The sequence below is a fragment of the Rhinopithecus roxellana genome, chromosome 6 (assembly GCF_007565055.1).
Source record: "Rhinopithecus roxellana isolate Shanxi Qingling chromosome 6, ASM756505v1, whole genome shotgun sequence".
Taxonomy (NCBI): Eukaryota; Metazoa; Chordata; class Mammalia; order Primates; family Cercopithecidae; genus Rhinopithecus; species Rhinopithecus roxellana.
In genome coordinates this window covers 83,204,327-83,231,431 of record NC_044554.1, presented here as the reverse complement: position 1 = coordinate 83,231,431, position 27,105 = coordinate 83,204,327, and the positions used below count along the sequence as shown (strand labels likewise).

The 27,105-nt window shown below is 46.3% G+C and overlaps 1 protein-coding gene and 1 long non-coding RNA gene across 2 annotated transcripts in view; one reads left to right on the top strand and one right to left on the bottom strand.

The window, feature by feature from the left end:
* The window catches only part of PKD1L1 (polycystin 1 like 1, transient receptor potential channel interacting), a 183,727-nt gene that overhangs the window by 134,490 nt on the left and 22,132 nt on the right, over positions 1-27,105 (top strand). Inside the window, 9 exon segments of the mRNA XM_010374410.2 lie at positions 5,376-5,499; positions 6,831-6,914; positions 7,555-7,727; positions 8,793-9,027; positions 11,279-11,383; positions 12,457-12,597; positions 17,795-17,929; positions 19,957-20,184; positions 24,072-24,233. Coding sequence (XP_010372712.2) covers positions 5,376-5,499; positions 6,831-6,914; positions 7,555-7,727; positions 8,793-9,027; positions 11,279-11,383; positions 12,457-12,597; positions 17,795-17,929; positions 19,957-20,184; positions 24,072-24,233 — 1,387 coding nt within the window.
* On the bottom strand, positions 1,109-27,105 carry LOC104671022. Its single transcript, XR_004058061.1, has 3 exons — positions 26,953-27,105; positions 2,738-2,907; positions 1,109-1,426 (listed from the first exon to the last, which is right to left on the bottom strand). It is a non-coding gene; the product is annotated as an uncharacterized LOC104671022 (long non-coding RNA).

The following is a 27,105-nucleotide window of genomic DNA, read 5'->3' as shown; positions in this document are numbered from 1 at the left end:
TTCACAGACTTTGGATACATTCTTAGCATTTTCTTTGGGGTAAATAGTGAAACTAGGATATTTCAAGGAATTTTAAGTTCTGCGCCAAAACAGGGTCTTGCAGTTTCTTTTTTGCTGGAGACATCAGAGTTTTCTGTCAAAGCCTATGGTTGCAGTTCATAATAACTGACACTCAAGTTCAAACAGTTTCTTTCTTTTTTTTTTTTTTTTTTGAGACAGAGTTTTGCTCTTGTCACCCAGGCTGGAGTGTAATGGCCCGATCTCGGCTCACTGCAATCTCCCAGGTTCAAGCAATTCTCCTGCCTCAGCCTCCCAAGTAACTGGGATTACAGGCATGTGCCACCACGCTTGCCTAATCTTTTTGTATTTTTAGTAGAGATGGGGTTTCACCATGTTGGGCAGGCTGATCTTGAACTCCTGACCTCAAGTGATCCACCCGCCTTGGCTTCGCAAAGTGCTGGGATTACAGGTGTGTGCCACTGTGCCCAGCCTTCAAACAGTTTCTGACACCTCTCAAGTTCTTGATCATTTCTCAGGTTACTCATTTGTTGCTTCCTCCTCCTTTCTGTAAGTAGAGGTTGACTATAGGTAAATCTAGCAGAACCGAAAAGTGAAAAGCAGAAAAATTTCCGTGATGCCACCAGGCAGAGGCAAGCATGATAGCATTTTGTTGTATCCTATTTCTTTTCCATGTCTCAGTGCTTCTAAAATTGGGATGCATATTGTCACCAACAGGTGCATTTAATGTGGTCTTCCTTTTTCATTGAGAGTTGTTCTTGAATCCATGGTTAGGCTTTATTTTTACCTGCCACAAATAGTCAGTCTGATAGTCCTTTCAAGGCAGTGTGGCTTTGAATTCTAAAGTGCATGATATGAAATAATATTGGTTCTTCGCTATGATTGCAATGCTGGTAAATACAATAATTCGGTGTGTTCCAGGAGTTACCTTATTTTACCCTGGTGAATATTTAAAGACACATTTATGCAACAGCTCTATGAGTGTGTTGCCTTTGACTAAGTAATTCAATTTGATATAAATACTTTTTGGTTAGATTTTTTGGCAGAAGTGAGTGGCTGGAAAGTCCATTTAATTTTATCAATTATTTCAGAACATATCTATCTTTATTTTTTTGTAAGAGAGGGTTATTCATACGCAACAAGATAATGGCTAATGGATATTGTCCCCTTTGTCAGCGTTGTGAACCACTCATAAGGTAAGACCTGGAAGTCCCAGTGCTATGAGTCTGGGTGTTCTGTAGCTCAGTAATCCAAGTTTTTTTTTTTTTTTTTCTGCTGAGCATTCTAGTAGTAAAATTAAGTGGAATTTTCTGCCTCCTCATTTGTGAAACGAGCAGTTATTTCCATCCATGACCAACTTTTCAGCCCTCCTATCTGTGCAAGTGCAAGACTGTGCCAGTAGGTGGCGCTGTGTGCAAAACAAAGTGATAATTTGGTCCTCTCTGAAAATGGAAATCTAAACATGAAAAACCTCTGACTTTTGCTAGTTTATTTTTTATCTCACATTTCACAAGTCAACATCATTTGGCATATTTCTCATATGAATTGTTGCTTCTTGATAGTCAAATCAGAAATATTGCAGCTGAGATAATATTTGTGAGATCTCAGGTGCAGATGAGATTGATGTGCCCACATTCACAACTCCTGTGGATTTGCATAGATCTTATATTTCCCATAAGGATGCAAAACCCCACTGCCTCTGGGTGCTCTGGCCACCAGGCAGGGATATTTGTGTGTCCTAGTTGGTAATGGAATATTTAAAGTGCACCCTCTCCATCTCACCGCCTAGCCCCCAATACCTAATCCTGAAACATCAACAACTGAGGGTTTGGCATTTACTAGCATTCCAGATAGAGAAGCTAAGTAAGCCCAGGAGGGGAAATGGATGAAACAGAGTTCAGAGATCAGGGCCCCAACTCATGTTTGGTTGCTAGGTGACTCTGGCAAGTGCTTGGACTTAGCACCTTCATCTGTAAAGGGAGGGAACTGGACTACTGAGTATTTATGTCTTAAGAAGTCATTGCGTTCTTGGATTTCGCCATATTTAAGTTGTATTTGAAGTGTTTCTGAACTTATGAAATACTTCATGAAATTCCAAAAAAAAAAATACATAAAACAAAAAATAAACCAGCAAATAAAGCACCAATCAATGAAGCAAGTGTTCTATCCAAGTGCCATAAATGTAAGCAGCTGATTTTATCTTTTGCATTGTTTAGCCAGCTTTGTGGGCTTATTTTATGTAATTGTGGTAATTAATACAGACAGGGCCAGAATACTCCTGGCTCATTGGGTTCACTACCTGCACTTTGGATGTGCCAGGAATGAGGCGTGAGATGTCTACAGTCTGGTCATTGGGTGCTTTGGGTTATTTTCAGGGCTTTTTTAGTTTCTTGATGTTATTTCAATAGGGAAGCAAGTGTCAAGAAGTGATACCATTTCCCCGAAAGTGGTACAAACTCAACATGGCTATAATGTCTATACTTTATTCTTTAAAAACACAGAATATGGAGCATACTAGTTGCTATAAATGTACAATGTTTGTCTGTCAAATCATCTTGCTTCCCACAGCAGATGCTCAACACTTTCCTCAGTTGAAAATTCACCTCCAGCCATCCTTTGCCTCTTTCCTACCCTCCCGCCCTTTCACTGCATCTCTGTGCCCCCTGGTTCATTCATCCTTTCCTTTGGCATAAATATTTGCAGAGATGTATCTGCTCACCTTATGCCTCCCACCTCTGTCTCCATCTGTGTTCTCCTTTCCTGATGCCTCCCTGTTGCTTCATTCCATCCTCTGGGTGCTCTGGCAGGCCTCCAACTTGCTCTGCATTTGATAGTTTGACAAAACTTGTAGAGAAGTCCAGAGTTAAGAACCAGTACCCAATAAAAGACCTGCAAAGATTAAGTTCTAAAGATGTACAAACCAATAAAGATCAAATACTTGAAAGGATAAGAGATCATTTCTTTGTAAGAAAAAGGAAATAAAACCAGTCAGATAAATTAATTCACTAGACTTTTACTCATACATGCTATGGAAATTTTTTTTTGAGACAGAGCCTCGCTGTTGCCCAGGCTGGAGTGCAGTGATGTGATCTTGGCTCACTGCAGCCTCTGCCTCCCAGGTTCAAGGAATTCTCCTGCCTCAGCCCCCCAAGTAGCTGAGACTACAGGCGCACATCACCATGCCTGGCTAATTTTAGTGTTTTTAGTAAAGATGGGGCATTAGCCATATTGGCCAGGCTGGTCTCAAATTCCTGGCCTCAAGTGATCTACTCACCTCGGCCTTCCAAAGTGCTAGGATTACAGACCTGAGCCACCATGCCCAGCCATATGGAAATTTTCGAACACATTTATAGTATATATAGATTATTGGTTGAAGGTACTGCATCTCTTTATTACTCTACATACTGGTGACATTTATTAGTCTTTGATTTTTTTAATATTGTCCAATTATTGTCATGACTATCAGGTTTTAAAAAAACTGTTTCTAAATTATCTGCAAAATTACAGCATTTGCCAGCCAATTTCCATGGTGTAAATCTTCCCACCATGGTTTTTTTGTTTTGTTTCGTTTTGGTTTTTTGTTTGTTTGTTTGCTTTTTGATGAAGGCTCACTCTGTCCCTGAGGCTGGAGTGCAGTGGCATGACCTTGACTCACTGCAACCTGCGTCTCCTGGGTTCCAGCGATTCTCCTGCCTCAGCTTCCTGAGTAGCTGGGATTACAGGCATGCACCATCACGCCCGGCTAATTTTTTGTATTTTTAGTAGAGACGGAGTCTCATCATTTTGGCTAGGCTGGTCTCAAACTCCTGACCTCAGATGGTCTGTCTGCCTCAGCCTCCCAAAGTTCTGGGATTACAGGCATGAGCCACCGTGCCCGGAACCACCATGGTCTTTTACACCATCAGTGTGACATCACTGAACATGGAGTTGGCAGGAGTTGTGCAAAATTGGCTCTTACAATGAGAGTCGGCTCCAGGCCTGCTGTCTACAGCCCAACTTTGCTCTCAGGCCTCGTTTACCAAAGCCACGGCCATCATCTGAATGACTCACGGTGTGTTCATTCTTTGGAGTAGTCTGGATCTGGTGCTGGACCAGGCATTCAATTGCGTGTACTTCTTTCTAACTTCTTCTCACCTTAGGACAACATTCCTTTTCCTGAGAACTATTTTGGTCTCCCCTTTTTGTGGAGAGAAACCAGGATGAAACAGCCAAATCAGAACCATTTCTGTTTGCTGAGGGCATGTTGATGAGCACCCCATCCTTGCCATTCTTCAGTGACTGTTCATGGGAAGCCATGTGTGAGAAAGTTTTTTAGAGTTAGGTGAGAGGTACTTTGCTTTCTCTTAGGAACATTTGATTTTATCCTTTTGCCTCTGGCTGTAGCTCCGAGCCAAATGTACACCCTGCCGCTGCCATGTGCAGCCTTGGCCCATGCATGTGGCTTTATGGCAGTGTCTGAGCAAACTAAAAATGATAAATTTTGTTCATTTGACATTATTTCAATGCTCCTTTAAATCAGTTCCTTGGTGGAAAAAAATGAAGCACATTTGTAAGCATAATAAAGAAGTTAATTGGAAAGAAAGCAGACTAGTGTTTGTGCCGACACTGCACTTCATCTATGCTTTCACATCTGCCACTCACAGTCACACGCTGCGCCCAGTCGGCAGTCAGTGCAGAGAGAGGATTGGATCTTGGTCTGGGTGTCCCAGAGCCTCCCTTGTCTACCCTAGCCCCGGTGCTCCCTCTGCACCAGCCCTGTGGCCCCCACACCTTCCCACCCTTTAGGCTTGTGGAAGCCCTCACCATCCCCTCTGCCTGGAATAGCCTCCCTCAGACGACCACGGGCTCCACCCTCACCTTCAGGTCTTTGCTGGACGTCACCACCTACTGAAGCCTTCCATGGCTGCTTGAACATCTGCTCACTCCACCACTTGCCTGTCTTCCCTGCTTTTTTTTTTCCCCTCCTTCATATTTGTCACAGCATAGTATATGTTTGCTTATTTATCTTATTTGTTGCCTGTTTCCCCATAGGAGGGCAGATAATTGATTTTCTGTTTCCCAGTGCCTAGAAGAGTGCCTGACACCTAGTAGTTGCATAGTAATGTTTGTTGAGTGACTGACTGACTGAGCAAATGAACAAGTGCTTCATCCACCATTCTCTCTTATCTCCTGCTGCTAAGGAGCAAAGTGAGTTCCAGGGTTTCATGCTTCACGCTGCAGGCAGCTTTAGTTTAATTCCTGCGGAGTACCTGAAATCTGAATGAGAGAAAAATTGGCAAGAAAATATGCTTTTGTTCTCACGTTTAAATGTTCTTGTTGATGCAAAAACAACTTTTTATTTTTGTTCTTGCATTAAGAAATGGCAGAAACTCCTTTGGTGGCCTGAGAAACATCACTGACTGGTGGGACTGGAGTCTGACCACATTTCTGGACAGCCTGTACCCGGGAGGCTCCCCAACAACCCGTGTGCCAGGGGCTCAGGTGAGCATTCCATCTCCTCTTTATAGGAGATCATCTCAGAAAAGCCATCTTGCAGTGGGTGAAACAGTCACTAATACTGAACCGCAGCACTGCGTAGGTTCTTGAATGAGCATGCAGGTGTAAGGCCGGTGGCTCTCCAGCGGGTCCCAGCAGAGCATCCTGTTCCTTTCCTGCCGGAACCCGTTGGCCCCATCCCATTACACCCTGCTGAGCTGCACGGGGTTCTCCAGATTACTGTGCTTCCCAGGCCTGAGATAGACACAGGGGCTATGGCAGAGCCTCAGGAGCCCTCAGGCTGATGGGGTGTGAGGTCAGGAAATAGAAGATTCTAGTTCCGTGTGCAAAATACCCTGACCAGGAAACACAAGAACCACACCAAAACAGAGGAAGTGCAAGGAAGCTTCCAGAAAAAGGTGAGGCTGATCCCAAGTTCTGAAAAGTTAATATGCATTTTGCATAATCCCATTCCTTGCTCATCTTTTATTTTCAACCCCTTTTCCATGTTTAAAAATGAAACATACTGGGCACGGTGGCTCACACCTGTAATCCCAACACTTTGGGAGGCCGAGGCAGATGGATCACAAGATCAGGAGTTGGAGACCAGCCTGGCCAACATGGTGAAACCCTGTCTCTACTAAAAATACAAAAGTTAGCTGAGTGTGGTGGTGCGTGCCTGTAATCCCAGCTACTTGTGAGGCTGAGGCAAGAGAATTGCTTGAACCCGAGAGGTGAAGGTTGCAGTGAACCAAAATCATGCCACTGCACTCCAGCCTAAAAATACAAAAATTAGCCAGGCATGGTGGCACATGCCTGTAATCCTAGCTACTTGGGAGGCTGAGGCAGCAGAATTGCTTGAACCCAGTGAGTGGAGGTTGCAGTGAGCTGAGGTCGCACCACTGCACTCCAGCCTGGGTGACAGAGCTTTTCTCTGTCTGTAAATTTAAAAACGACAGAGAAATATATTTATATATTTGTCCGTATTCCTTGAGCAGTTTATTTCTAATTTTATTTTGTTGTATTCTATATAGTCTCTTGGGTTGATGATGCTGGAGAAACTTTCAAAAAAGATAAAAGAGAGTATTCTCGTGTGACGCAAGTTACGGACATCATTTGAATGTTAACCCTTTTCCAGGACAAGCCTGGAAGCCTTGCTGCCTTCTTAGAATGTTGGTTATATCCCTAAAATGGTGTTGGAAGGAAAGTAAAACTCTGACCTCTGTGGTAGCAGGTGGAGTTACCCAGAGCATCCCCAAGCCTTTTGAGCGCTGCTTGATGAGGAGGTTTGAAGTCCTCAGCACACCCAGTCCTCATGATCTTTTTTCTCCTTTCAGCCTGGAGCTCTTGGAGGAAAATGCTATCTAATAGGCAGTTCTGTAATTAAGCAACTAAAAGTTTTTCCTAGCCATTTATGCAAGGTAAGATGTTCCTTTTCCTTTTGCTTCCAAAAATAAATGGAATTAGAGAAGTCTAGACAATATTGGGGCAGGACCCTGGCAGATCATTTGAACTTCTCGGAGAGTTCGGTGGTGATTGGAATTGTCAGTGCCAGGGCTGGGGAGAGGGCAAGTCTCGCCCTTCCTTTCTTAACCCTTATGAACCCTTTCCCAAAGCCTCTTCCTTCCTTGGTGTTCTGCTGCAGATTTATTCAATTCACTCTTTGGCCTTAGAGACTGGCATTCTAGACAAAACTAGGATTTTTAATCAAACAATCAAAAAATAGAATATTCATATATCCTTTTCTAATGGGCAGGGTGTGCCCTGAGATGGGCATTTTACCTGGCATCTCATGATGGAGAAGTCTTCAAGTGCTCTAAGCCTTAGACCCATACACACCTCAGACGCCAACCTTCCATGGGTAGAACCTTGATCCTGTAGCTTGAGCTAGAGTCTGTAGACCACGAAACAGGCTGCAGAATGATCCTATGAGGAGAGAAGGGCGCCATGTTGCAGGACAGAGCAGGTGTTCACAGGCGGCCAGGCCTGGAGACCCCAGATTGCAGGGTGGCCTTAGGAATAGCATCTGTGTCTTCTTCTGACTGCTGGTTTGTTCTACAGCCTCCCTGGCCATTTTCAGCGCCCACTGAAGACTCTATTCCTACATGTAGCCCCGAAGGTGGAGGCCCTGAGAACCCCTACCTGATAGACCCAGAGAACCAAAACGTGACCCTGAATGGTGCCAGGGGCTATGGGGCAAGGAAGGACTGTGTGCTCAGCCTAGGCAGAACAAGGTCAGTGAGATTCAAAGGTCCGGCGCTCATCCTGCCTGACGCCGCCACTCCAGCTCGGGTGCCTGCTGGACGCAGTGCATCTGCAGCAGGTGCAGCCTCCTGACAGGCCCGCGAGGTCAGCGCACCACTGCCAGGGGCTCCAGCAAGACTTGTCATTGTTGTGAATGATAGAAGCATCACACAGGCTCAGGCCTCCATGTGGGAGAGCACAGAGCAAACGTTCTTTCAAAAAGTGACTGCTAGAACATCTGGAGCTCATGGAATATAAGGAGCATTTGTTGCGTGCTGACCTTGTGCCAAGCTGGGTGTTTACTGTCTCATTTAATCCTCACCCAGCTCTGTGGAGTAGGCCCCGTGCTACTTTTCCCACGTCCTGAGGGTGAGGGGTGGAGGTTCAAGTGCGTAACAAGCACGACCCCATGTTGCAGCTAGGTCTGAGGTCAAGCTGCCTGCCCCATCCAGCCAGGCACACTGTTGCCCACAGCCGCCCGGGGCTCCCCGAGCAGCATGCACCTTACACTGGGCTGGAGCTGTGCTGATCCAGTGGTAACACGGATGGTCTTAGACCAACGGGGAGCTCTAGACAGTTACAGTAATGTGTGCCTTTGAGTAATACTCTTTAAAAAGGAAATGATTTGTTACTAAATACAAATTAGTATTTAGTAACTGCCTTCCCCCAGCTTGTCTGTTCCAAACAATGGGGTCTCTAGAAAAGAAAGAAAAAATGAATATTCTAGAGTCCCTGGGGAGAGACACGGGGCATCTCTGCCTCACATGGGGTGGGGTGGGAAATTGAGGCCTCCGTTCTCCAGGTCCCTCCTGCCTGAGGGTCTCCTGAGCTGCTGCAGGGAAGAGGGTGGGGCAAGGAGAGAGGACAGAGGGCTATTGATGAGGTCCCTTAGATACAGAGGGCCATCTGTCCTGCTCCTTGAAGCCCCAGGCACTGTGTGTCCTTGCAAAGTCTTGCATGGGGTGTTCCCGGCATGGGACCTGCAGCTGGGAGCCTCAGTGGACTTTTGCGCTTCCTCCCTGCCCTGCCCTACCCCAGTGTGTGCTGCTTTACAGGCCCGAAGCCCACACAGCCCTGTCTCGACTCAGGGCCAGCACATGGATTGACCACAGCACCAGGGCTGTGTCTGTGCACTTCACCCTCTATAACCCTCCAACCCAACTCTTCACCAGCGTGTCCCTGAGCGTGGAGATCCTCCCTACGGGGAGTCTCGTCCCCTCATGCCTGGTGGAGTCATTCAGCATCTTCCGCAGTGACTCAGCCCTGCAGTACCACCTCGTGCTTCTCCAGGTGAGCTGACCTGCCTCTTGGGCCTCCTGGAGGTGCACAGGGAGATGGGGCTTCACCTGGTCTGGGCTTCTCCACCAGACAGGACTAGTTCCCTACCCATCCACCCACCCCTCCGGTCACACTCTTTGTCACATCTACTTCATGTGGCAGGCATCACAGTAAGTGCTGGGGCACGAGACGAAGAAGACCCCCAGTGGGGAAACCAATCCTCACATGTGTGGCAAGGGCAAATATAGAGCTGTCTTGAGGTACCAAATTCATCACGGGGGAATTGGGCCTGATGTTTAGATTCCCCCGGGGGTTTAGCTCAGGCTGCTATAACAGAATAGCCTACACTGGGTGCTTTGAAAAGAGACATTTATGGCCAGGTGTGGTGGTTTACGCCTGTAATCTCAGCACTTTGGGAGGCCAAGGCAGGCAGATCACAAGGTCAAGAGTTCAAGACCAGCCTGGCCAATAGGTGAAAACCCATCTCTACTAAAAAAAAAAAATACGAAAATTAGCTGGGCATGGTGGCGGGCACCTGTAATCCCAGCTACTCGGGAGGCTGAGGCAGGAGAATTGCTTGAACCCGGGAGGCAGAGGTTGCAGTGAGCCGAGATTGCGCCACTGCACTCCAGCCTGGGTGACAGAGCAAGACTCCATCTCAAAAAAAAAAAAAAAAAAAAAAAAAAAAAGACATTTATTTCCCACACTCCCGGAGGCTGGAATTCCGTGATCAAGATCCCAGCCTGGTCAAGTTCTGGCGAGGGCTCTAGTCCTGGGAGATGGCCACCTTCTCACGGTGTGCTCACAGAACCTCTTCTTTGTGGGTGTACACAGGGAAAGAGAGCAAGAGAGAGCTGTCTAGGGTCTCTTTGTGTAAGGACACTAATCCTGTAGGACCAGGGCCCCAGTTAACCTTGATTACTTCCTTATAGGCCCCTTCCCCACATATATCCATACTGGGAGTTAGGGCTTCCACCTGTGAATTCAAGGGAACACAAAACTTCAGTCCATAGTACCCAGGGTCTTGGTGAGATGGAATATGTCCACATATCTTCACTGAACAATCCACATCATCAGAAGTCACTCTGAGTTATTCCTTGGGAACTTTCCTGATTTTCTGCCTGTAGCTGACTTTTCTGCTATGAAGAACTAGGTCCTGCTGACGCTTCAGGTCAAGGTTACTTTGCCTTAGGAGTGAAGAGAGGGGAGTCCCAAGAGGTTTTAGACTCTAGGGACTGTTCAGTGGCCCAGTAAAGGCTGTGATTTGCATAGAGCTCAGCTCGCGCTGGAGTGGGCGGAATGGAGGTTGGGAGGCTGGGCCACTGGTCAGAGTCTGCCTGGGGGAGACGCATGAGGCACTTACCTTAGGCATCCAATTTAAGGGGCACCACAAATACTTGGTAATCACGGCAAACAGTATTCTGGTGCAATATTTATAAACATCAGAATTCATATCAAAACATCATATTGGACAAAATATGGCAATTGTAGACAACGGCAGGATCAGTTTTCCTGATAGTTTCTTTGCTTCAGGCACCAATAGAGAACAGCACAGCACTGCTGTTAAACACCTTGCAGCACCCAAAAGTGAACCCTGCTCTGATTATGTGTGTAGCTCCTTACAGCGGGCCAATGGGACACAAGGCAAATAACTCCAACAGAGGACAGAGAAGATGCATAAAGCCGTGCTGATGTGCTTCGGTTGCTTGCAAATCCATAACTAAATTTGAGTTTGGGTTAGTGATTGAAGGCATGAATCAACAGGTAACTCACCAATGGAAAGAGAACCACATAGAGAACTTTAAGAAAGTGCTTATAAGGGAGCTTTAAAAGAAGGCTTTACTTGGCTGAGAAAACTAATATATATGTATATATAGTTCGTATGTTATCTATTTCACGTGTGCACAGAAACTCACTCTTCTGAGTGGTGCCAAGGCAGGCCTGGAGGATCGGCATGGTAGTCGGGAGGCCTAGTGGCTGTAGATGCCCATATTCCATGCTTTCCCTGAGTGCAGAGACCATCTTGGGTTCTAACCCCTGGCATGGAGTTTCTGTGAGCGCTTGACTTGTGAAGAGGCACCAAACCACCCCAAGTGCCTATCGAAGAGCAAGTTTAGGATTAAACCTCTTCAGAACAGGAAATGGGCTTGCATCCTGGCTACTCAAAGGTGATCGGCAGGGGAGCCGCTCACATGTTTAGACCTTCAAAAAACAACTTATCAGCATTCGTGTTGATTTTGTGTGTTTACATTCTCTCCACCAGCTGGTCTTCCTGGCGCTCAGCCTGATCCACCTCTGTGTTCAACTCTACCATATGATGGACAAGGGTGTCTTCAGCTACTGGCAAAAACCAAGGAACTGGCTGGAGGTAGTCTCTCTTGTGTCATTTTCTTTTGAAAAATAACAATAAACTGTTTATATCTTGAAAAAATAATTTAAATAAGAAATTGATTATGCACTAGCTACTGCTAACATTATTGCAGTTTTCTCCCTCTAATCTCAAAACAGCATTTGAGATCAGGCATCATTTACTGTTGTTACAGTCACCATCATGTACCACACGAATTTCAGCCGAGGTGGTGGTCCCGTAAGATCATATGGTGCTAAGAAATTCCTGTCACCTAATGACATGTTGATTCTGACCCTGTGTAGGCCTAGGCTAAATAGGTCTGTTTGTATCTTAGTTTTTGGTAAAGAAGTTTAAAAATAAAAATTTTTTAAAAACTTTTAAACATAGAAGAAAGCTTTTGGAATTAGGATATAAGGAAAATATTTTTTTGTGCAGCTGTACAGTATGTTTGTGTTTTAAGCTGTGTGATTATAAAGTAAAAAGTTAAAAAGTTAGAAGTTTTTTAAGTAAAACGGTTACAGTAAGCTAAGGTTAATTTATTTCTGAAGAAACAAAAATGTGTTTACAAATTTAGTGTAGCCTAAGTGTGCAGTGTTTTTAAAGTCTACATTAGCATACAGTAATGCTCTAGGCCTTCACGTTCACTTACCACTCACTCACTGCCTCACCCAGAGCCATTTCTAGTCCTGCAAGTACCGTTCATGGTAAGTGCTGATACAGGTGGACCATTTTTTACCTTTCGTACTGTATTTTTAGTGTATCTTTTCTATGCTTAGGTATATTTAGATACACCAGTACTTACCATTGTGTATGATTGCCTACAGTATTCAATACAGGAACACGCTGCACAGGTTTGTAGCCTGGGAACAATAGGCTATCTCATATAACCTAGGTGTGTGGGACTGTCTGTGTTTGTGTAAGTGCACCTTACAATGTTACCCCAAGGACAAAATCGCCCAGCGATGCATTTCTCAGAAGGCATCCCTGTCGTTAAGCAACGCATCACTGTAACTTACAATGCATGTCACATGGGGTGCCAGGTAAGCCCTTCCTCAGGAGCCATCTGAGGGCCTTTCTCTTGGATGTTGCAGCTCTCCGTGGTTGGAGTGAGCCTCACCTACTATGCAGTTTCCGGCCACCTTGCTACTCTTGCTGGAGATGTCACTGACCAGTTTCACAGAGGACTTTGCCAAGCATTTATGGACCTCACCCTTATGACATCATGGAATCAGGTACATAGTGTGCTCAGGGCCATACAGATAGAGGCCATGCACTGTGATGCCATCCAAAAGGCAGAGGTCACACAAGCTCTAGAAGGTGCGAGATAACAGATTTGTTCCATATTGAGAGATGATGCTCTGAGCTGGCAGATGGGACTGGCCAGGACAGTCAGTGAAGGGCCTGGAGAACTTGAGACGTGCTTTGAACACGGGGTGTGTGGATTCCGCGTGGAGCAGAACTCAAGAGCCTGGAATTTCCCCAGTGCCTCCAGGGGACCCTAAGGGACACAGGAAGCAGGTGTTGATGCAGTGTGGAGGAAGGAGGCTAGCACTGACTTGCTCAGACACACTATTTTCTCTCTTCATCCTGGTAACAGTCATAAATGCAGGCAGTATTAGCCACTCTGCAAGTGAAGACACCAGGGCTCACAGAAAGCATCAGGTCCCTCAACAGAGGGAAGTCTGGTTTCAAAGTCCCTGCACCTCCTTCCCCTAGGCGGCCCTTCCTGCAGGGAATGGTTCCCCACAGGATGGGAGCTCCTACCAGGGGGAGCAGGCAAATGAGCACAGATGGGACTGGACGAGCCCCGGGGAGGAGGCCCATGAGACGGGGCAGGATCCCCCCACAACAGCACGGGACACTGCCGTCCTGTGGTCGTGGAAGATGAGCCCACATATTCTGCTTCCTTACCCTGCTGCCCTCAGAGCTAGCCCCTCCCCTACCCCCCTTGCCCTCCTTTTCCCATCTAGATGGTGGTCAGGGCCCCAGGGCCACCCCCAGGGCTGGGTGAGTCCTATAGCAACCTAGAGAACAAGGGCCAGTTCCCCTCCAGCTTCAGGCCCCTTCTCCCCATGGCCATCCATCTCCCCTACAACCTCCCTCTCACCCCTTGGCTCCTGTCCTCTGTGTAAGGAGAACCAGGCAGGATGAGGCTCATTTCCGCTACACTTCTGCTTCCTCCACCAGTGCCCCAGTCCCTGCCTCCTTTGCAAACTCTTTGCTGCAAGTAAGAGAAACTCCCTAGGCTAGAGGAAAGAAACAGGTTCTAAAGGATCCCAAGCCAAAGATTTGGCTTTTCTCCTGAAGTAAAAGAATACATGAGTCTGATAAGACAGAACACTCGCACAAGCAAAGCAAAGCAACTGTCACTCACAGATTGGCAGAGACAACAGAAGCCTGGGCTGCATGGTGAGCTGGTGCCCCCCAGCTCAGGAAAGCTGACCAGGGTGGACAGAGTCCCGTCTGTGTGTGTCCCGACAGAGTCCTGTCTATGAGTGTCCCACTTGCACCAGTTCAGAGAGCCCGGAAAGTCACCTGCCCTGAAGTTTCATAAGCTGGGGGAACATAACATGCTGTACTAAAGTGTTAGAGGGCATCCTCTTCTCAGAGGAACATGACCAGAGCCCACGCTGTTCCACGTAGTTCCTCCTTATCTCCGGATGTTGCATTCCTAGCAAATTCAACAGTTATTGTGAGAACTATAAGCAAGAAAAGGGAAAGAGCTGGGCTGGCCAAGGCCAACTAGGGACGTGTTATGCAGGCACTTATCAGCATCTAATGAAATTGGCATTAAGCAATTATTTGGTTTACTGTCTTCCCCCACAAGGCTGGAAGCTGCAGAATAGAGAATGTATCTAGTGTGTTCACTACTGCTCACCTGGTACCAATACTGGGGCCTGATGAGGACTGACTGCTTAATTTATTGGCATCACTCTCTGGGACAGACAGCAGGCTTCCTGGTCTACCTTTTACAGTATAGCTCTGCTAGTCAACCCACTTCCTACTATTTGGGTTCTGGCTTACCCACGTAACTGCGGCCTTGCATGACCCTGGCGGCTGCAATGCCAACATGCCTGGTACGCCCTAGCCTGTGCTTAAAGGCCCACAGATGGTGACTGGCTTTCTCTCTCTCAGTGCACAGCTTACAAGAGCATCTGATTAGTCACTGATTGGCCAGCAGGTGTGGGCCTCAGGAAGGTGGGGCAGAGTGAAACACTTTGTAGGATGTTCTTTTCACCTGATGTGGGCAGGGGAGGTTTTCTAGAAGCATGATTAGGGCAAATATGAATCTGGTCTACATACTACCCTGGTGACTTGGAGTAAATAGCCTCCTCCTGATTTCTGGCCTTGGGAAGTGAGTTCATCCTCATATCCCTTCCCCCCTCCGTTGTCCTATCTTTCTTATTATGTTCCCTGCCCCTGCCAGAAAAACTTAACTGGGGAGAGTCCCTCTTCCCTGGGGATCCTGTCTAGGGCAGGTGTCAATTTCCATTCCCTCAATTAGCTTCTGAGAAGAGCCGACATGTACTGAGGTTTGTTCCTGCCAGGCACTGCCTAAATTCTATATAATCACGTGTATGTTAAGCTATCCAACCATCTAATGAAACAGGCACTAATATGCCACCCATCTAGACCGAGGCTCTGAAAGGTTAAGCAACTGGCACAAGGTCACTCACATTGACATAGGAGCTGCACTGGAATTGGCCTCTGGTCTTGGGGTCCTGGGTAGCCGCATGCCTAAGCACAGAACTATAATGCAATGGAACAGCCCTCCAAGGACATGGTCCACACTGTCCTGGCCCAGGAGTGCTCAAGGCAGGAACCTGTATCTCCCACCATTCAGCTCTATTGCTGTGTTGCTGTGTGTTCAGGGCCAACTTTTGGGAAATGTGCATTGTAGACAATATCTGTCCTCTGAGGTGCCCTCGTGTACCCATCTCTGTTCTGGCACCTTGGCCTCTGCCCACACAATGGCTTTCCCTCCTGATTCCAGTTCTGTGGGCACCTCTTGTGCTGTTCATCAAATTATTCTCTGTAGAGACAGTTAGAGGAATTTAGCTGTAACTTCAATGTAGGCTGCATCCCAGGTGCTAGAAGAACGAGTCATCTTCAAGATAAGCACAAATGACTTTCTGATGATGGAATTTAACACCCAGAATTAAAGAGCTATGATTTGAGCATGTGAAAATGAAAATGCACAGGCTTTAGAGTCAGCAGACCTAAAACTCACTCCCAGCTCCGCTTTGACCATGTGCCATCGGGCAAGTTTCTTAACTTTCTTCAAGTCTTAGTAAGGTAGAACTATGATACACACCTTGGGGGTTTTGCCAGGATTTGAATGTGTGTATGTGTGTGTGTGTATTTGTACATGCATATCCAAACATATCCTTTGAACAGCTTGGCACCTAGCAGATATTCCATAAATGAAAGTCCTAGTAGTGGTGAATTACTCAGAAGGCTTTATGGCATCCGTCAGTCAGATGCTGGCAAGAAAGGGGCCCTTTCACTCTGTCCACAGAAGTTTAGAGCTGTGTTGTCCAATAGTCAGCACTAGCCACAGATGGCTATTGAGAACTCGAAATGGGGATAGTCCAAACTGAGATGTGCTGTGGGTGTAAAATACTCACTGGACTTCATAAACTTAGTACAAAAATTAAAAATGTGCTGGGTGCAGTGGCTCACGCCTATAATCCTAGCATTTCGAGAGGCCAAGGCGGGCGGATTGCCTGACCTCAGGAGTTCAAGACCAGCCTGGGCAGGCCAGGCACTCAGGCTCACACCTGTAATCCTAGCACTTTGGGAGGCCGAGGCAGGTGGATCACGAGGTCAGGAGATCGAGACCATCCTGGCTAACACAGTGAGACCACATCTCTACTAAAAATACAAAAAATTAGCCAGGCGTGGTGGTGGGCGCCTGTAGTCCCAGCACTCGGGAGGCTGAGGCAGGAGAATGGCGTGAACCTGAGAGGCGGAGCTTGCAGTGAACGGAGATCACGTCACTGCACTCCAGGCTGGGTGACAGAACGAGACTCTGTCTCAAAAAACAAACAAACAAACAAACAAACAAAAACCCAGCCTGGGCAACATGGTGAAATCCCGTCTCTATTAAAATACAAAAAAAAATTAGCTGCTGTGGTGGCATATGCCTGTAGTCCCAGCTACTCAGTAGGCTGAGACAGGAGAATTGCTTGAACTCACCAGGAGGCGGGAGGTTGCAGTGAGCCGAGATCCCGCCACTGCACTCGCACTCCAGTCTAGGCGACAGAGCGAGACTCCATCTCAAAAAAAAAAAAGAAAAAAAAAATTAAAAATGTAAGATACCGCAATAATTTTTATGTTGGTTACATATTGACATGATGCTATTTTATATGATTTGACATGAACTCATTTAAACAAAATATATTATAAAATACATTTACTCTGTTTAATTGTACTTTTTAAAACGTAGCTACTAGAAAATTCCACCCGTAGCTTGCATTGCATTTCTCTTGGCTGGTGCTGGCTAGAGCCCTATCCATCCCCATTCTCCTATGTGTGGCCCTGCCTGCTCTGAAGGAACCCAAGCAGTGACGGCCACTCACAGCTTCTCTAGGTTTTGGTTGTCAGAAGTCATTGTTGACTTTGTCCCAATTACTGAGGAAATAAAACAAACAGAAAACCTTGATTCATTGCCCATATAGATTTTAAACCATCCAGCTGTCATTTCTTTTCTCTTGACCTTACAATTTTGGTGAGAGCATATGAGATCATACACAGAAGTACTTTCCCTGTGAGTCCCTGGTAGGGAGGGGAGAAGGGAAGAGCCTTCCTAGAGGCCTTGTGAATGTGGACGAGTCCAGGAGGCTGTCTGCCCCTGGGTCTGCCGTGCCTCCAGTTGTACCGTGTTTGTCTGTTCACACTGTTTATCTGAGCCGTAGACTCTAGAGCTGTAAAAGGGGAGTACCTCCCGTATTTGCGAGGATTACATTTTTAAAAACCTACTTGGAAAGTGTTGGTGCCCTATTCTGTACATGTAACTGGGCGGGGGAAGGAAATAAGCATGCACTAAATACTTCTTTGAGCCCCCTCCGTGGTAATGATTTTCTTATAGCCCAGTAGACTGCGGCGTAGACAGGGAGAACAGATGTGGGGTGGACAGAGTCCCATCTGTGTGTGCCTGCTAGACCTGCTCCATCCTGGTGTTCAAAGAAATGGCCAGGCCAGAATTCAGAGCAGGTCTTCTCAAAATGCGTTATGATTTGTATTTAGCCCTAGTTCCAACTCATTCTCCTCTGCAGGCATCTGCACTTGATGTTCCTCGGAGACTCATGGGTCTATATAACATCATCAAATCCAATGAACTCTTTATGCACGGCTGACAGCTGTGAATATGTCTGCACCTTTCAGTGACTGGCATGACACACTGACTGCTCTGTTCTTCTGTCTTAGAGGGCTCGATGGCTCCAGGGAATCCTCTTATTCCTCTTCACATTAAAATGTGTCTATCTTCCTGGCATTCAAAACACAATGGCATCCTGCTCCTCCATGACGCGCCACTCGCTCCCCACCATCTTTGTAGCAGTGGTAAGAACTCTCCCCTTTATCATGTGATTTCCCTTGTAAACCATTGATCTGTGTACTCTTGTCAGCCTTTCTCAAGGGAAAAACAAACTGCTCTCAAGGTAAACACTGTCTAGAATTCCAGTCTTCTAACCCCTTACCGTGCGGTTTTAGATAACTGATATCAATAGTTATATAGTAAGTTATGGTCATGACAACAATGATCGTGACTTATGAAACACTTGCTCTGTACTATACCTTACAACAGCATGTCATTATTACTAATATAAGTAGTTATTAACACCTACTGAGCTTTCTCTAAGTGCCAGGAATGGCACTTTGGGCCTTTCATAGATTACTTCATTTAACTATCATAACCAAGATATCTATGGGCAGGCACGGTTCTTCTTAGAAGGTTCTCAGGTTTGCCTGGCTCAAAGCCCAGGGCACAGCCAAGTCTTCATCCAGGGCTGGTCCTGAAGTCTGGTCTGGAGGGTGAAGCCCCAAATCAACAGGTCTGGAGTACAGCTTGGAGCCCTGATGAAGTTCCTGGAGTGCTGTTGATTCCGATCTGGTCCCAGCAGGGAAAGAGCTTGCTCCGACCTGACAGGCCCTAGTACAGCACAGAATTGCAATCAGGGCCAAGGGAGAGTCTTGGCCAAGTGCCCTGAGTTAGGAGGCTCTGGCTGTCAGCATCCAGGCCACACAGGACACCAAGCACAGGTCTCCTGCTCCAGGGAAGGGGTTCCCCAAACCTTATTCACCTTGCAGTGGAGGAACACGCTCAGCAAACCAGGGCAGAGAGAACAAACCTGAGAGTCAGAGAGAGTGGCATTCGAACCCAGCTGTCCCACGCCCTAACTCACTGTTGTGAGCAACAGCCAGTTGCCCAACCTCTGCCTCCAGAAAAAGCATTAACAATGTTTGCCCTGACGGTTATTACTGGCCTTTGAGATTATATGCGTGTAGAATTTACAGAGCAATTAAACTAGTCATTATTGAGACCATTTACCAACATGCAAAAATGCTTTTATGTAAGGGAAAAAAAAGCCCAGAATATAAATAATTTATGTCCAAATTAAGTAGCAGAATTCTAACTGCAGCAAGTATAGATGCATAGTCATCAAGAGGAGACCGGGAGACCACACAGCTCAATTTGTCCAGTTGTAGACTCATAGATTGTACTGTCTTTCTTCTGAGTTCCACTGATACCTGATTTCACTTGTGGAGTAAGTAATACTAAAATGAGTCCCAGTGCATTCATAGGGAAGTCTTTGGGTACCCTGTCCAGGGTTACACATGAATCCAGCAAGGACCCACACAAAACGCAGCTTGTGACTATAGCTGCAGCTGGGTAGGGCCTCTCTGCAGGCCCGTCCACAGTCTACACACACAGCCCCGTGTGGACCTATGGGACAACAGCCTGATGGTCTGATATCCAGGCTGAGAAAATACTTGTCAGCACCAGAGCTGGTTGGAGCAGATGGAGTGAGAAGCATGAACAAGGCCAATGATACAACCCCTTAGATCCCAGGCCAAGTTCCAAGTCTGTCAGAACAACCAGGACCATGAAACTTAACCTGAACCAAATTTACATCAAAATCGGAAAGCCCTCCTGATGTTTCCTAAGGGGTTTATTTTACTAAGCTCTGGCTAGGTGCAGGGGACATAAAGATGATGAGGGAGCTGCCTCCTCGTGGCAACCATGGCCTCCTAAGGGGCCCAAAGGCCAGGGGAGCAGGCCGCTTGTCACCACAGGCAGAGGAGGCAGCTGAGGAAAGGAGAGTGGCACTGGCAGGAAGAGCCCTTGAAAGGGAGGAGGAAGACCAGCCACAGTGTAGGGGGGCTGGTGGGGTGGGAGGAGGGAGGCCTGGGAGAGGGGTGAGAGGGCGACACCGCCTTTTGGGTTCAAAACCAGGGATGACGTGATTGATCCACACTCCCAAAACTGCCCCTCCACGTTCGTCTCTATTTTCAACATTTGGAAGTTGAGTCTTCCACTCCTAAGAAGAGGTGACGAGGTCAGTGCTCTCTGGCTTTTCTTTCTCCAGCTGGCGGGGGCCCTGGTGCTGGCTGCCCTCTCCCACCTGCGCCGATTTCTGCTCACTATGTGGGCTCTACCACCTGGTACCTTCACAGACGCCTTCCCCGGGCTGCTATTTCATTTTCCCAGAAGCCAAAAAGACTCCCTCCTTGGCCTTTCCAAGTCTGACCAGCGGGCCATGGCTTGTTACTTTGGGATCCTTTTAACAGTCTCTGCCACATTGTGTTTTGGAATGGTAAGTAAACACGTCCCCAACTTTCAAGTCATGATTTGTAAAAGTTTCATTTGCTGTTGCAGTGAAACTCTGGTCCACGTGGACAGGGCCAGGCAACACAGGCCAGATCTCATAGTAATGAATCCCTGCCACCCAGCTCACCTGCCCTGCGAGGTCAGGTCAGTCAAACACAGTTGGTTTGACTCTCCCTTACTCTAGAACAGTCCAGCACGACAGCAGCCACCCCAGGGTGCCACCTCCTCCAGGAAGCTTCCCTGGCCCCCCTCACCCTGCACTGAATCACATCATTTCTTGCTTTGAACTTCATCTGCAATCTCACACTGCCTCAGGGGTATCTGTTGCCTTTTCTCAGTCTTTCCATCTTATCAGAGTTGCACTCCCATGAGCCACCCTCCACTGGATGTGTTCTCCAGGCTAGGTGCCAAAGGAGGAATGGCTCCCTGTTTCACGCCCTCCTAGTGATCTGCCACTGGCAAATCTAGTCATGTCATACACGGCTTAAACTCCCTCAACGGAAGAAGAGATTCTTCTTCCACACAGGGTCAGTGTGGTGTTCCCTCTAGAAGCTCTCCCAGCACCGATCCTCCCCTGGAGCCCCGAAGGCTCTGAGCATGCCTCCTTACTGCACCCATTGTCCTGTGCTATTGGTTTTTGTCTCCTTTAGAACTCTAGCCACATTCCTAGCAGGCATATTGGTGTGCCTGCCTTTTAGAGTAGTAGTTTCTGACACATTGTAGAGCCCACTACAAGTGCAGTAAATTGAATATTCAAGCTTTGTAAGTGGATAAAAATTCTCTACAGTCCTTAAAAGTCTACCGGTACTCTAGTTTAGTAGCTAGAGGGAAACTAAAAGTGATTGTTCATGTCCACACCTTGACAACACTCAGGCCCAAGCCCTTTGCTTTTATCAGTGATCCTAGCTCTCCACTCTTGCTCATCCATGAATGCATAAATCCATTGATCACCCATCCACCCACCTGCTCACCAAACTAGTTACCTGTCCACCCATCCACCCACCCATCTATCATTTGTTCATTCACACACTCATTCAACAAAAACCTCAAGAATGCCCATTATATTTAGGCAATGGCGAAACAAAGATAATAACTGGTTCCTGCCTTAGGGAGCTCACAGTCCAGAGGGGAAGACTGGCATATACAAACAATTATGGCGATTTTTATATTTTGAATACCATTTTTAAATTGGATATGTGATTTACAAATATGTAGCTTCTCCTTTTATTCTCTTAACAGCACCTCTACAAAGCAGAAGTTGTCAATTTTGATAAAGGCCAGTTTTTCAATGTTTTCTTTTATGGATTTTGCTGTTGGTGCCCTGGCTAAAATGAATTGCCAAACCCAAGGTCACATATATTTTCTCCTATTATTTTCTTCTATAATTTTTTTTTTTCTTTGAGATGGAGTCTCACCTGTCACCCAGGCTGGAGTGCAGTGGCGTGATCTCAGATCACTGCAACCTCTGCCTCCCAGGTTCAAGTGATTCTCCTACCTAAGCCTCCTGAGTAGCTGGGATTACAGGCGTGTGCCACCACGCGTGACTAGTTTTGTATTTTTAGTAGAGACAGGGTTTCGCCATGTTGGTCAGGCTGGTCTCGAACTCCTGACCTCGTGATCCTCCAGCCTTGGCCTCCCAAAGTGCTGGGATTACAGACTGAGCCACCGCACCCAGCCTTTCTTCTAGAATTTTTGTAGTTTTATGTTTTACATTTAGGTTAATCATGTGTTTTGAGCTAATTTTAATGTAAGATGTGAGGTATGGAACAGAGTTCCTGTTTTTATAAATGAATATCCAATTATTCCAGCACAATTTTTTTAAAGAATATTTACTCCATTGAATTGCAGAATCTAACTTTGAAGACTGAGATTATCAACGCAATGTGCATGCCTGTATGTAAAATCTGTGTCTCACTTTCGGTGTCCCCTGGTGAGCCATTCTGAGCTGTGGGTGAGCCTCAGGAGAGAGGCCTGTGCCTGTGCCTGGGAAACCAGAAAGGGTCTTGGGTTCAGCAACCTGTTGTGCCCTCAACATGTGCTCTATAAGCCTCCAGGTGCTTTTTTGTCAAAAAGCAATCGACTGTGTGTATCTATATCTGGGTTCTCTTTTCTACTCTGTTGATCTTTCCTTTAGCCAATCCCACGAGGTCTTGATCACTCTGTGGCAAATCTTAAAGTAGCATGGATGAGTCCTCCAGCTTTATTCTGTTTTGGTTGTAGCTATTCTAGCTCTTCTGCCTTTCAATGTAAGTTTTAGAATCATCTTGTTAATATCTTTTTTAAAAATCATGTTGATGTTTTGATTGAACTTGCTGTGGAAGTATAAATCAAATTTGGGGGGAGTTGTCATCCTAATATTAAGTTTTTTCAATCCTAGAATTCTGTATTTCTCTCCATTTATTTAGGTAGTCTTTGATTTTTTTTCATCACTGTTTTATAGTTCTCAGCATACAGATCCTACACAATTACAGGCAATTTTAAAGCCTAACTAGAAGTGTCCTCAAATAGCAAGAAACTTAGATCAGAGACTCATTTATTCTTCCTAAGGAGACCAGGAAATCTTCACACAGCAGGAGACGGAGCCTTGATAAGGAGTTCCACTCATGGTGACAACTGCTGAGATCAGCATTTTAGACAGGGGGCATGCAGGGAGGGCCATGCTGGAGTTCTGGGTCAAGTAGGACATTGTGCTGAAAAGGATGGTTAGAGTCAGGAATGAAGGGCCTTGAATATCGTGCTTAGGCACCTGGATGCTATCTGCTGAAACAGGCAGGCAATATTGCATTGAGGTCTCTGGGTGCAAGAGTCAGGCCTTGCTATCCCCTGTGGCTGTTTTGCTGGTAAAGCCGGGAGGCCTCAGACTTACACACCAGGGGCCTACCCTTTCAGGCTCCTGAGCATCTTTGCAGAGTTCTGAAACTTTGTGAGGGGTTCGAGGGATTTGGGGACCAATCAAGAACACACATATGACCACAAGAGATGATAACACACACAAGCTTTATTTGGGTAATGTTTTGAAGTGTTTCCATGTGGGGGAACTCCCTCATGCTATAAAACTGTCCACGGGTTTACAGTGTAGGGGCCAAGAACAATCCATAAAGGAGGAAGAGCAAGGGAGATCTCAGGGGAGGGGGCAGCAGAGAGGGAGTTTACCCCTTAGAGGATGCTGCTTGGCAGCATGGAGGGGAGGCTCTGGGTCAGAAAGCTCCTGAGGCCAGTGGCAGCTTGAGGTCTTATAACATTAGCAGTGGGTAACTGCTGTCCCTTGAGGTTTTGCAGGGTGTGTAAAGCTGACAGGCTCTACGTGGCTAAAAACTTGTTTGGGTTATTTTTAAAATAATTGGATGTGTAAAAATTTGAGTTTGGTACCAGTACGCTTTTGAGCTAATAGCTTACAGTCTGCAGTGAAGAAATAAAACACCTGGAGGCTTATAGAGCACACGCTGAGGGCACAACAGGTTGCTGAACCCAAGACCCTTACAGGTCTCCCAGGCACAGGCACAGGCCTCTCTCCTGAGGCTCACCCACAGCTCAGAATGGCTCACCAGGGGACACCAAAAGTGAGACACAGACTCTACATTACAGGCATGCACATTGCGTTGATAATCTCAGTCTTCCAAGTTAGATTCTGAAAACAACATTTATAATACAATGAATTTCCATTGCTGAGATCATCTTACTGCCATTTAGTTCAATTCAGGAGAGGTATTTTCCTGATTTTGCTTTTTTTTAACCAAGAAATCACTATTTTACCAAAAGGTCATAAAGTAGCATCATCAGATATAATCTTCATTGTATAGTTTATCACATTAACGAGGCTCTTTATTTAGGTTGCTAACATGAAATTTGTCTTTATTTTTTTCTTTTTCCTAGCTGAGAGGTTTTCTCATGACTTTACCCCGAAAAAGAAAATATTTTCAAAGTAAATCTCTTGTGAGACTTAAAGATGTCACTGCTTATATGTGGGAAAAGGCCCTCACCTTTCTGAGACTGGAAACACCAAAGCGGGAAGAGGCTGAGATGGTTGAGAATCACGTAAGCTGTGGGATCTTGGATTACTGAGCGTGATAGCACACACTCAAGGTGATGGTTTCATTGCAGAACTTTGCTGTCAGTTATCAAAGCATGAGTATGTTTCCATGCCAAATCTCATTGCAAAGCCACAGAATTAGTCTCAATCATAATGCAGCTCATGGAATTTTCCCTTGCAATTCTAAAACACTTTACAGATTACCAAGCACGTTCTCCTGCATTAACTCCCTATAGCCTTATAATTACCTGTACAGTTGGAAAGACAGAGTTTATGGTCTTCCCCAGGACACAGACATGCTGTATTCTGTCCCCTGAGTTAGTCATTTGCTTTTGGTGCCTGCTATCAAACCCAAACTTCTATCTAAAACATGGAGCCTTAGGTGCATTGTTTGAGTCAGTCACCCCAGACATGAATGTAAACAAATCAAACCAGGTGTTTGCACATTGAATACTCACTTACTTCCATGGCTGATGTATTAGTTCATTTTCACACTTCTGATAAAGACATACCCCAAACTGGGAACGAAAAGAAGTTTAATTGGACTCACAGTTCCACATGACTCGGGAGGAGGTGAAAGGCGGCGGCAGGAGAAAAATGATCAAGATGCAAAAGTGGAAACCCACTATAAACCATCAGATCTTGTGAGACTTATTCACTATCATGAGAATAGCATGAGAAAGACCAGCCCCTATGATTCAATTACCTCCCACCAGGTCCCTCCCACAACATGCGGGAATTCTGGGAGATACAATTCAAGTTGAGATTTGAATCAGGACACAACCAAACAATATCATTTTGCCCCTGGCCCCTCCAAATCTCATGTCCTCACATTTCAAAACCAATTATGCCTCCCCAACAGTCCCCCAAAGTCAACTCATTTTAGCATTAACCCAAAAGTACACAGTCCAAAGTGTCATCTGAAACAAGGCAAGTCCCTTCTGCCTATGGGCCTGTAAAATCAAAACAAGCTAGTTACTTCCTAGACACAATGTGGGTACAGGTATTGGGTAAATACAACTGTTCCAAATGGGAGAAATTGACCAAAACAAAGGGATTACAGGCCCCATACAAATCCAAAATCCAACAGGTCGATCAAATTTTAAAGCTCCAAAATGATCTCCTTTGATTCCAGGGCTCACATGCAGGTCATGCTGATGCAAGAGGTGGGTTCCCATGGTCTTGGGCAGCTCTGCCCCTGTAGCTTTGCAGGGTACAGCCTCCCTCCCGGCTGCTTTCATGGGCTGGCATTGAGTGTCTGTGGCTTTTCCAGGTACACAGTGCAAGCTGTCAGAGGATCTACCATTCTGGGGTCTGGAGGACGGTAGCCCTCTTCTCTCAGCTCCACTAGGTCCCTTCCACACTGCCCTAGCAGAAGTTCTCCACGAGGGCCCCACCCCTGCAGAAAACTTTTGCCTGGGCATCCAGGCATTTCCATACATCTTCTGAAATCTGGGCTGAGGTTTCCAAACCTCAATTCGTGACTTCTGTGCACCCACAGTCTCAACACCACATGGAAGCTGCCAAGGCTTGGGGCTTCCACCCTCTGAAGCCACAGCCCAAGTTGTGCATTGGCCCCTTTCAGCCATGGCTGGAGCAGCTGGGACACAGGGCACCAAGTCTCTAGGCTGCATACAGCACGGGGAACCTTGGCCCAACCCACAAAACCACTTTTTCCCCTTGGCTTCCAGGCCTGTGATGGGAGGGGCTGCTGTGAGGGTCTCTGACATGGCTTGGAGACATTTTCCCCATGGTCTTGGGGATTAACATTAGGCTCCTTGCTACTCATGCAGATTTCACAGCTGGCTTGAACTTCTCCCCAGAAAATGAGTTTTTCTTTTCCACTGCATTGTCAGGCTGCAAATTTTTTTTAACTTTTATGCTCCATTTCCCTTTTAAAATGGAATGCTTTTAACAGCACCCAAGTCACCTCTTGAATGCTTTGCTGCTTAGAAATTTCTTCTGCCAGATACCCTAAATCATCTCTCTCAAGTTCAAAGTTCCACAAAACTCTCGGGAAGGGGCAAAATGCCACCAGTCTCTGCTAAAACGTAACAAGAGTCACCTTTGCTCCAGTTCCCAAGAAGTTCCTCATCTCCATCTGAGACCACCTCAGCCTAGACTTTTTTCCTCATATCACTATCAGCATTTTTGTCAAAGCCATTCAACAAGTCTCTAGGAGGTTCCAAACTTTCCCACATTTTCCTGTCTTCTTCTGAACCCTCCAAACTGTTCCAACCTCTGCCTGTCATCAAGTTCCAAAGTCACTTCCACATTTTTGGGTATCTTTTCAGCAACACCCCACTCTACTGGTACCAATTTACTGTATTAGTGTGTTAGTTCATTTTGAAGCTGCTGATAAAGACATACCCGAAACTGGGGACAAAAAGAGGTTTTTTGTTTCTTTTTTTTTTTTTTTTTTGAGATGGAGTCTTGCTCTGTCACCCAGGCTGGAGTGCAGTGGCGTGATCTTGGCTCACTGCTAGCTCCAAGGTTCACGCCATTCTCCCACCTCAACCTCCCGAGTAACTGGGACTACAGGCGCTGCCACTACACCCAGCTAATTCTTTTGTATTTTTAGTAGAGACGGGGTTTCACCGTGTTAGCCAGGATGGTCTCGATCTCCTGACCTCATGATCCGCCCATCTCAGACCACCAAAGTACTCGGATTACAGGCATGAGCTACAGCACCCAGCCCCCAAAAAGAGGTTTAATTGGACTTACAGTTCCACATGGCTGGGGAGGACTCAGAATCATGGTGAGAGGTGAAAGGCACATCTTACATGGCAGCGGCAAGAGAAAAATGAGAAAGATGAAAAAGCAGAAACACCTGATAAACCATCAGATCTCGTGAGAGTTATTCACTATCACAAGAAT